General features: G+C 38.7%; 1 protein-coding gene across 1 annotated transcript; it reads left to right on the plus strand.

The window, feature by feature from the left end:
* The first annotated feature begins 685 nt into the window (after positions 1-685).
* smc1a (structural maintenance of chromosomes 1A) lies at positions 686-10,961 on the plus strand. Its single transcript, XM_079239296.1, has 26 exons — positions 686-1,085; positions 1,730-1,918; positions 2,083-2,195; positions 2,924-3,127; positions 3,894-4,132; positions 4,229-4,487; positions 4,683-4,823; positions 4,925-5,007; positions 5,125-5,224; positions 5,468-5,575; positions 5,709-5,894; positions 6,117-6,296; positions 6,398-6,544; positions 6,758-6,895; positions 6,984-7,100; positions 7,188-7,294; positions 7,381-7,522; positions 8,172-8,317; positions 8,415-8,568; positions 8,657-8,764; positions 8,972-9,128; positions 9,201-9,355; positions 9,471-9,622; positions 9,736-9,805; positions 9,892-10,002; positions 10,230-10,961. The coding sequence occupies exons 1-26, from the start codon at positions 977-979 to the stop codon at positions 10,308-10,310; spliced, it is 3,696 nt and encodes a 1,231-aa protein (XP_079095422.1). The 5' UTR covers positions 686-976; the 3' UTR covers positions 10,311-10,961.
* Positions 10,962-11,126: the final 165 nt, after the last annotated feature.

Here is an 11,126-nt window from a genome sequence, read left to right on the forward strand (position 1 = left end):
ACCCAAAAAAATCAGAATCAAATCGGGACAAAAAGATATCGCCACAGCCCTATTAATAAGTGTGAGTAAATGGCGTACAGAGAAGAAATGGGCAGTGATACATTTTTACGTTGTAAAAACGTATCACGATAGTGTGAGAAATTGCTGTAAAAGCTGATTGTAAAATGAATGACCGTGTACCGACAAACATTGTCTATAATATTAACTAAAAAAAGCTGTTTAAAGATAAACTATCCATGAAAAACAATCAGATATTTCTCATTTAAAGCTATGTTTATTTTGACGCACCGATTTTACTCAAATTACTTTTCTTATTGGCAGTGAATCATGTCACTCCACTTCGGTTCTTGTTTGGATGTCCACAGTTGGTATCCATGGTAACATGTAAACTACTTTTGCTGTGTTAGAAAATGAATCAAACTAGTGCATTTTATAGCTTTACCGGTAACCAAAGCACTCTGAAAACCGTAGATAATAATAATAACTTAATAATAACTTTAACTTATACCTGTACGTCTTCAATCTTGATTACCTTGGATTATTTAGAATTTCAGAAGGTTACAGGCGCACCACAGAGTGCACTAGTACACACATGCACTGAACGTGAAGTGGTTCATCGTCCTCTCGTGAGAAAGTGTGGGATTTTGTGTCTCGCGCGCTCCAGCCTCTTCCTGTTAGACTCTAAAATGGCGCTTTGTTTTTACAATTGTTTCGAGTCCATTTGATAGGGAATATAAAGCTTAATTGACTGTGAATCTAAGTGTGCATTTCATAATGTAACATATGTACAGGCTAGCGATATACTGGACGAGAAGGTTCATTCATTTGCATGCAAACCTCGTTTTGAGATAGCTTGTTCATTACACACCGGTTGTTAGCATTAGCTAGCTAACATTTCAGTAAGCTAACATTCTGACGTGCTGTTTTTTGTTTTTTATTTTTATTTTTATTAAACAGTTGTGCAGAATCAAACGAAATGGGGTATTTGAAACTTATAGAGATCGAAAACTTCAAGTCATACAAAGGAAGACAGATCATTGGACCTTTTCACAAGTTTACTGCAATCATCGGACCTAATGGATCTGGTATGTTGTGATAGCCAGAAGTAGCTAGCCGCTTACGGAAAATGCATCCAATGTAAAGCTGGCTTAGGGAAAACGCGTTGTCCTTTACTGGTCATACATGCATTGAGCATTATTTTTGCAAAATATGCTAAAATGTATTTAAATTAGTTTTACTCATGTATATATTTCACTGTTTGGATTGCGAATTTTGGCGAAATGCAGGTTACTGCAAGCGATGTTATGTGTTAAAGAAAAGATTAAGACAGTTTTCATACACTTTATCCATTTATGTTCATACATTCTCTGTAGTAGATGTTTCGCCTTTGCACACTAAGAGGTCAGAATGGTGGAAAATGTTATTCCTGTTGCAGTACATTGCCATTGCACATGTCATGACCTCTTCTATTATTTGGATCGTCTCATTAAAAAAGAGCAAATAACTGAAGAAGACAAAAAACTGCCCATTCATAATTATGAGGACAAACTATTAGATTACAGTTACTGTTATTTTGAATGTCATCTATTGTTGCAAATATATCAAATAGATTGTTTACCCTGGTTAATTTTTTTTTTAACACCGTCCTTTTTTTTTTTCTCTTTTACTTTTTTTTTTATTTATTTTTTTTTTAAATATGATATTAAAAGTCCCAATGCTGTTCTTGCAGGAAAGTCTAACCTTATGGATGCCATCAGCTTTGTGTTGGCGGAAAAGACCAGCAACCTTCGTGTAAAAACTCTGAAGGACTTAATCCATGGAGCACCTGTAGGGAAGCCAGCTGCTAACAGAGCTTTTGTCAGTATGGTGTACCAGGAAGACACTGGTGAAGAGCGCTCCTTCACAAGGGTTATTATTGGTAAGAAGCTTCATTAAAAAATGTCTTGATAATTACATCCTACAGAGATCTGGTTGCAATGTAAAAACTGGTCTAGATCTATAAATAACTATAATCTATAAACACTCATGTGGCATTTTAAAAATGTTTTTAGGCTAGTACTTATGTTTGTGTGTGTGTGTCAGGTGCCTCCTCTGAGTACCGCATTAACAATAAGGTGGTGGGCCTGCCAGAATATAGCGAAGAGCTGGAAAAACTTGGCATTCTGATTAAGGCCAGGAACTTCCTAGTCTTTCAGGTGAGGATAAGTATTAAATATATAATGTAAATATATACCTCACTCCTAAGTAACCTGCCTCCTGCTATATCTTTTTTTTTGTATGCTTTGATAAGAAGGCTAACACAGTTATAACCTAGAAAAGCACTTGGAGAGCGCAAACCTCCGCCAAGGGCCAATGACCCTATCTCAGATTGTTTAAGAATCCTTTAAATAACTCAAAGTTATGAACAGATTTTCATTAAATTTTCAGGAGCTGTTGGACATGTGAAAAGGGAGAACTAATTTAATTTTGGTGGTGATCAGGATCACCGTTTCGATCCAGGAATTTTTAAAAGGATTCTTTAACATTGTGAGGTATGGCCATTGCCGAAGGTTTGTGCTCTCCGAGTGCTTTTCTAGTATTAGGTTAGGCTTTAGCATAGCACTTGGAGAGCGCAAACCTCCACCAAGGGACAATGGACCTTCCTCACAATGTTAAAGAATCCTTTAAAAAATTTCTGGATCCAAACGGTGATCCGGATCACCACCAAAATGTAATCAGTTTTTTCTTTTTCACATTTCCAACAACTCATGAAAATTTTATGAAAATCTGCTCATAACTTTTTTTAGTTATCTTGAACAATAACAGACAAACGGATAAATGGCAGGAAAAACTTTCTTGGTAAAAGTAATTATTTTGTTGTTTGCTATGAATAAAACTCAATCTTATTTATTTGTTTGTTTGGTTTTTTTTTTATAACTTAAAGGGAGCTGTGGAGTCTATTGCCATGAAGAATCCCAAAGAACGTACTGCACTCTTTGAAGAGATCTCTCGTTCTGGAGAACTGGCCCAGGAGTATGACCGGAGGAAGAAAGAGATGGTGAAAGCAGAGGAAGACACACAGTTCAACTATCATCGGAAGAAGAACATTGCTGCAGAACGTAAAGAAGCCAAGCAAGAGAAAGAGGAGGTTTGGACTGCATTAAAACTCTTTACTAACTTTTGTTCCTACATTTGAAAGTTTACTCATATTGTAATTGAAAACTGCAAGTTTTGCTACAGTATGGCTGTAGCCTACTGTAATTGCTGCCAGTCTATTTCATTTTGACTACCAGTATTAATGTCAGTGGGGCTTTACTGGTTAAATAAAAGCATCATTACACAAAACACCAAAAATTCTTATTTGGACTTATGGAGGTACTAATAGTATGTTGGTGACTAATATGTAATAATTATGTAGACTAAAAGAAATTTTCACAAATAGTACAAGTTTAATTGTCATGCCCCCCCCCCCCCCGCGCTTTTTTTCTTTTCTTTTTTTTAACATGCTGTGTGTTTTTGCTTTTTACGACAACAAATACTTCTGCAATCAGCAAACGTTGCGTGTCAAGTTTATCGGGATAGCACAATACGACAACCGGGTGATTTGTAGTGCTTTACAGAAACATTAAAACATTACAAAATAAGAAGCATAATTTAAAATGAAAAACAAGGGCAATAGAGAAAGTAGAACAAAGAACACTGGATAAAAACTATTAAAAACATGATCAAGTTGTATATTGTTCATCCCTATCCATGAAAAGCTCCTGCTCTCAAGCATCAGTGTTACATTTCTTTCGCTAATGTTATCTTTTATCTTTTTATGAATCAGCCATGAACTTTGACAGAGTTCTTTTTGTCCCTGAAATATGGTTACATCACTAACCACACTGTTTATTCTGTAATCGTACTCTTAGGCTGAGCGTTACCAGCGTCTTAAGGATGAAGTAGCCAGGGCCAGCGTGCAGCTGCAGCTTTTCAAACTGTACCACAATGAGACTGAGATTGAAAAGCTGAATAAAGAGCTTGGCCAGCGGAACAAAGAGATTGAGAAAGACCGTAAAAAGATGGACCACGTAGAGGAAGAGCTGAAGGACAAGAAGAAGGAGCTGGGCAGGCTAATGAGGGAGCAGCAGACCATTGAGAAAGAAATAAAGTAAGCCAAAGTGTCTTCATGGTCCGCCTGTACCATATGTTGATGTGCATGCACAGATCCTATGCCCTTTAACACGTTGTTTAATTCTGCTCACAGAGAGAAGGACTCTGAGTTGAACCAAAAGAGGCCTCAGTACATCAAGGCCAAAGAGAACACATCACACAAAATCAAGAAACTTGAGGCTGCCCGAAAATCTCTGCAGAATGCTCAGAAGATGTACAAGAAGCGTAAAGCAGACATGGATGAGTTGGATAAAGAGATGAGGGCGGTTGAACTGGCAAAGCAGGAGTTTGAGGAAAGAATGGAAGAAGAAGCACAGAGCCAGGGCCAGGACCTGACTCTGGAAGAAAATCAGGTCTGACATGATGTACCTTATATTTAATTATAGCTTCTACATGGAGCAGATGGATAGCAAATGTAAAAGTGGCCAAATGTTTTTGGCATTTTAGAATTTAGCAGTAATTTCTTATTCGCTTAAGTTTGCTCTGATGTCATAATATCACACTGAGAGTTTAAATCCCTTTGCATGCCTTTTCCTCTCTTCCTCCAGGTGAAGCAGTACCATCGTCTGAAGGAGGAGGCCAGTAAACGTGCTGCCACTCTGGCACAGGAGCTGGAAAAGTTCAACCGGGACCAGAAGGCAGACCAAGACCGCCTTGACTTGGAGGAAAGGAAGAAAGTGGAGACCGAGGTGAAAAAGAAGAAATTTTCCAACAGGCTTTTCTGAGGCAGGACAAACAGAGTTGACTTGCACATACTTAATGTAAACATTTTGCTATTATTTTTCTTCAGGCCAAAATCAAACAGAAGATCCGTGAAATTGAGGAAAACCAGAAACGTATTGAGAAACTGGAGGACTACATTGCCACCAGCAGGTAAGCCGCCTTTATGTTTGTGTTGTTTACGAACGTTTTTCTGCGCTCAGCCTGCTGAATTTACTGGTTTCTCTTATTTGTTTTATTTACATGATTTTATGTCATGTTACCTCGCAGGCAGTCGCTTGATGAGCAGAAGCGCATGGAGGAGGAGCTGACAGAGGAGGTAGAGATGGCAAAGAGGAGAATTGATGAGATCAACATGGAGCTTAACCAGGTAAGAAAGACAAATAAATGATGTCCAGTACTCTTCAGAGGTGTGTGTGGGTGTTTTAGTGTGCTTTAGCTGAGTTAATATTAGCATGTTTTAAGCTTCTTTAACCAGACCAAAGGCTGTATGACTAGGCTACCATTTGGACCAGTAATCCATACCAGTCACTTCACAACTTCTTTACATCTGAGAAAGGACGTTTTGAGGAACTCTGTGTTCACTCTTGTTATTGTTTTGTTTTATCCGTAGGTAATGGAGCAGCTGGGTGATGCCAGAATCGACAGGCAAGAGAACAGTCGACAGCAGCGCAAGGCAGAAATCATGGAGAGCATCAAAAGGCTCTACCCCGGCTCCGTGGTAAGATGACACTAACAGCATTCGCTACGAAGGCTTTATGTGCTCGATTTCCCTGCCTTTGTGGTGAAAAATGAAAGATTAGAGTTGATGTAACATAAATAAATGCGAGTGAAAGGTTTTCTGCTCCTTTCAGTACGGTCGTCTGATCGACCTGTGTCAGCCCACTCAGAAGAAGTATCAGATCGCTGTGACCAAAGTGTTGGGCAAGAACATGGATGCCATCATTGTTGACTCAGAGAAGACTGGCAGAGACTGCATTCAATACATCAAGGAGCAGCGAGGGGAGCCTGAGACTTTCCTTCCTCTTGACTACCTTGAGGTAAATGTTAAACAGTGCAGATAATAATTGACTAAGGTATTTAGAATATAAAGAATGAGGACAGAAGCACAAAAACATGTGTAATCCCAGTAGGGCCTCAGTTGTTGGGGAATAAAATGGTAAGAATAAATGTTTGAGAACATTTAGAGAAAAAGTAAATATTTATTAAAATGCTGCCACATTTTCAGTTTCTTTAGTGTAAGAAGTTTTTTCTTCTTCAAGGTTAAACCAACAGATGAGAAGCTGAGAGAACTGCGAGGAGCCAAGCTGGTGATTGACGTGATTCGCTATGAGCCGCCTCACATCAAGAAAGCCCTCCAGTATGCGTGTGGCAACGCTCTTGTTTGTGAGAATGTTGAGGACGCACGAAGGATTGCTTTTGGAGGTCCTTACAGGCACAAGGTATTAAAGTCTATTCAGGATGGGAAGGTTGAAAGCTTTTTTTTCCCCCATGCTGTATTCTTGATAATAAATGTATAATATATTCTTGTCCGTCTGTCCAGACGGTAGCCCTGGATGGAACTCTGTTCCAAAAATCTGGAGTCATCTCTGGAGGAGCCAGTGACCTGAAAGCAAAGGCCAGACGCTGGGATGAGAAGGCAGTGGACAAGCTGAAGGAGAAAAAGGAAAAACTGACTGAAGAGCTCAAAGTAATGTGTTTTTTTGTTACTTCTTGTAAGGAGATCATAACTTTAATCCAGATTGACAACGTGAAGACGTAAAGGATTAATAATACCTAGAAAACTGCATTTTAATTAATATAGTTTAATGGATTGCAGATGATTTGTGTTCTCTGGTTGAAATTTAATTTCTTGTCACTTAAAGTAAATTCTTCTTGTTCTTTACATTGTTATCATTTGTAGGAGCAAATGAAGGCAAAGAGAAAGGAGGCAGAGCTGCGGCAGGTGCAGTCTCAGGCCCACGGTCTGCAGATGAGACTCAAGTATTCACAGAGCGACCTGGAACAGACAAAAACCCGACACCTCTCCCTCAACATGCAGGTACGGCCTGGTGCCACCGATTTGCATTTTCCTCTCATTTGTAAACATGAAGTGTTGCATTAAAAGTTCGTCCATTTGTTTCCTGCAGGAGAAGTCCAAACTAGAGAGTGAACTCGCAAACTTTGGCCCTCGCATTAATGATATCAAGAGGATCATCCAGTCCCGTGAGCGAGAAATCACTGACCTCCGGGACCGCATGAATCTGGTGAGGCTGAGTCAGAGTGGGGTCCAGTAAGACGCATCCCTGTGATTATGTGGAACTACAGTAACATCAGCCTGTTTGGGTTTCCAGGTGGAAGATGAGGTGTTTGTTGAGTTCTGTAAGGAGATTGGCGTGAGGAACATCAGAGAATTTGAGGAAGAGAAAGTGAAGAGGCAGAATGAAATCGCAAAGAAGCGGTGGGTTTAGGATTTCAGTTTGTTCTCTGAGACAGAATGTGTCCTGTTTTTTCTGGGTTGTCTAACTGGATGCTGTTTTGCTTCAGTCTTGAATTTGAGACCCAGAAGACCCGCCTGGGTATCCAGGTGGACTATGAGAAGAACCAGCTGAAGGAGGATCAAGAGAAGGTCATGATGTGGGAGCAGACTGTTAAGAAGGATGAAGCTGAGATAGAGCGACTTAAAAAGGTAGAAAATACAATAATAACCTCTTTTTTTAAATGTTTATCTGTCTGTCTTTTTGTTAATATCTTAATGCACAAATGCCAGAATGATTATTATGATTTTTTTTCTGAAAATGTGTCTTGGTCTGATTTAGATTCCATTCATATTTGGGAGTGATCCTGATTACATCTGGATCCAGGAACTTTTTCCAGGATAGTTTATCATTCAGTGACATGGCCATTTTCATTATATATGCATATAATTCCACAATAAATGGTCAGGGTGTTTGGCCAAAAAGTACAGAGAAAGTTCCCAGAGGGTTTTACAAGACATCACAGATTAATCTTTATCCCGGCAAAATTTGGAATAGTACAATTCAGAACAAGAAAAAAAATAGAAGATCTTTGGAATTTTGATCACTGCAAGAGACTAAATTTAAGTTAAGTTATGAATATCCAACAAACACCGCAATACAGCAAATTCACTATGGGTTCATCATTACTAAATGTAGGAATCTAATAGTGTATCTATATAGAAGAATACAGGACTGTAAAAGGATGGAAATCACTGTTAGAGTGGAAATGAGCTGCTTGGTGGACGTCTGTGCTCTGAGTGCTTTTCTAGTTCTGTATATGTTTAAGTGCAAGTTTAATCTCATATATGAATTCTGTAGGAGGAGCACAGACACATGAAAATCATTGATGAAACAATGGCCCAGCTACAAGACCTGAAGAACCAACACCTCACTAAGAAATCTGAAGTCAATGATAAAAACCATGAAATGGAGGAGATCCGGAAAAAACTGGGAGGCGCCAACAAGTCAGTGGCTGGAAAATCATGCATTCACTACAATGTTTATTATTCAACTATCCATTTTTATTTCCAATGACTTTTTTTTCTCTTTTTGCTGCACCAGAGAATTGACTCAGCTCCAGAAGGAGGTGACTGCCATTGAGACCAAACTGGAGCAGAAGCGCAGTGACCGGCACAACCTGCTGCAGGCCTGCAAAATGCAGGACATCAGGTTGCCGCTTCGCTCTGGAACAATGGATGATATCAGTCAGGGAGAGGTGTGCAGGCATATTGATAATGCTATTATAATACTAGACTGAAACAGAAAATGAAAGTCTTGATTTGTTTTTTCTTTTGCTCTTCTAGGGGAGCTCGCAGACAGAGGAGTCCAGCAGCCAGAGGACCTCCAGCAGCGTTCTGGCTAAAGAAGCCCTCATAGAGATTGACTACAGCAGTCTGTCTGAGGACCTCAAGGTGGATGTTTAAAGCAACTCATAGGCTTCTTTTTATATATATCTATATCTATATATATATAGATAGATATATATATATATATATATATATATATATATATAGTTGTACTTAATTTAAATACAATGTCATCTTTTTAACCATTTTTTTTTGCAGTAGTTAATGTTTATAGACTGTTATCTACAATGTGTCTACATGTAAATCCTACAGGATGCACTGTCAGAGGAAGAGATTAAAGCGGAGACGAACACACTGCAGCAGCGTCTGAATGAACAGCAGAGCATCCTGCAGAGGATCAGTGCGCCCAACATGAAGGCCATGGAAAAGCTCGAGAGTGTCAGGGACAAATTCCAGGAGACCAGCGACGGTGAGACAGCAGACTTGTGGAGACTTTAGCGAAAGTGGATTATTGTTAATGTTTTTCTTCTCTTTCCTTTAGAGTTTGAGGCTGCTCGCAAAAGAGCCAAAAAGGCCAAGCAAGCCTTTGAGCAGATCAAAAAGGAAAGGTTTGATCGTTTTAATACCTGTTTTGAGTCTGTGGCCACCAACATCGATGAAATCTACAAGGCGCTCTCACGCAACAGCAGTGCTCAGGTGTGTTTCAGCTGCTGCTTGAATAAAGCCAACGTACAGCAGATGTTCCTCTATTCTCCAACTGTGTGTATATGTTTGTTTTGCACTGAAAGTTAAACGAGTTGTTTATCTTTAGGCTTTTCTGGGCCCAGAAAACCCAGAGGAACCATATCTGGATGGTATCAACTATAACTGTGTGGCTCCAGGGAAGAGGTTCCGACCTATGGATAACCTGTCGGGAGGAGAGAAGACTGTTGCTGCTCTAGCTCTGCTGTTTGCTATTCACAGGTGATACTGATGGACTCCTAATACATGTTTAACTTGCATGTAAATGTGACATTTCTGCCACTTTTGGAAGTTTTTTTTATTTTTTTAAATAACATCTCCTGCCTTTTTTGCAGCTACAAACCGGCCCCCTTCTTCGTCCTGGATGAGATCGACGCAGCTCTGGACAACACTAATATAGGAAAGGTGTGTGTGGTTTTCTGATTTTAGCATTATGTCTTTCTAATCTCACTGCTCACCACAATCCTGGAATTTCCTTTTGTATCCTGAAGGTGGCCAATTACATAAAAGACCAGTCAGTGCAGAACTTCCAGGCCATTGTCATTTCTCTGAAGGAGGAATTCTACACCAAGGCAGACTCACTTATAGGAGTTTATCCAGAGGTGTGTGTGTGTGTTGTTAAATAAAACTTCAGCCATAACTTACAAATGATATATTAAAATATTGTGTACTTGTGTAGCAAATAGCAAATATAATTATGAAGCAAGACTGTTTAAAGTACAATTTAAAATTTTTGTAGATCTTTTTTTTTTTTTTTTTTTTTTTTTTTAAAGGTATTTGGGGCTATTCAAAAATGTACTCAGCTTTTTTTCTTTTCCTTCTTCCACAGCAAGGAGATTGTGTTATCAGCAAAGTGCTCACCTTTGACCTCTCACAGTATCCAGATGCCAACCCAAACCCAAATGAATAAGCGCAACAGTCCCATCATCAGCTTTTTGGCAAGTTGGATGTTCAGTGTGCTCTCTAGTCACATTTTCAGTCATCTCTAAAGTCTCACATGTTTTTTGTTTTTTAATATATGTAATTTTTTCGGATAGAGTAGAAAATTAGTTTTTGTTATATTTTGTTTTTGCAGGATACTTTTTTTTTTTTTTTATAGACATAAAAGGCAAGGTGTATGTACATTTACAAGCCAGCTCATTCTTAATTTGGCTTCTTGATGCGTTGTTATACTTATTCAACATGAATTATAATCACTGTGTAACTTTTATTATGACAAAATCTGACAGTAACCAAGACAAGTTTCTTTTCAGACATTTTATACTGTCAAGGCCCTTTTTCTCTACTGTTTGTTACCTTTGCTTCTCCTTTGCTGCGTGTACTAAAAGACGCATTTGCATTTCATGTGCTTTTTTTGTATTTTATCTTAATCAGGAAACCGTTGTTACAGTGTGGTGGAGACATTCCTTTGTGTGATACCTAAATAAAACCCATAATTATTAGTAGTTGGCAGTATTGTAACGGGATCATGAAACTTAGTGAACAATTCCAACAGAATGAATTCATCCAAAGGAAATATTCAAAAGCCGAGTTCAATCATTCTGTCTGGTTTGTTTTTATTGACTGCTATGCTTCAATAAACACATTTGAAAAATTTTAAGCTCTTGTATTTATTTACTTTTTAATGCAACGTTTTTATCAGTAACTTGAGCTGCTTTAAGCCTCCAAAAACTGAATGCATCTTGCTGTATTAGATTTCAGTCCTTAAGGAGGAACAGTACTATTT

Source organism: Telmatherina bonti (genome assembly GCF_933228915.1).
Source record: "Telmatherina bonti genome assembly, chromosome: 4".
NCBI classification, from domain to species: domain Eukaryota; kingdom Metazoa; phylum Chordata; class Actinopteri; order Atheriniformes; family Telmatherinidae; genus Telmatherina; species Telmatherina bonti.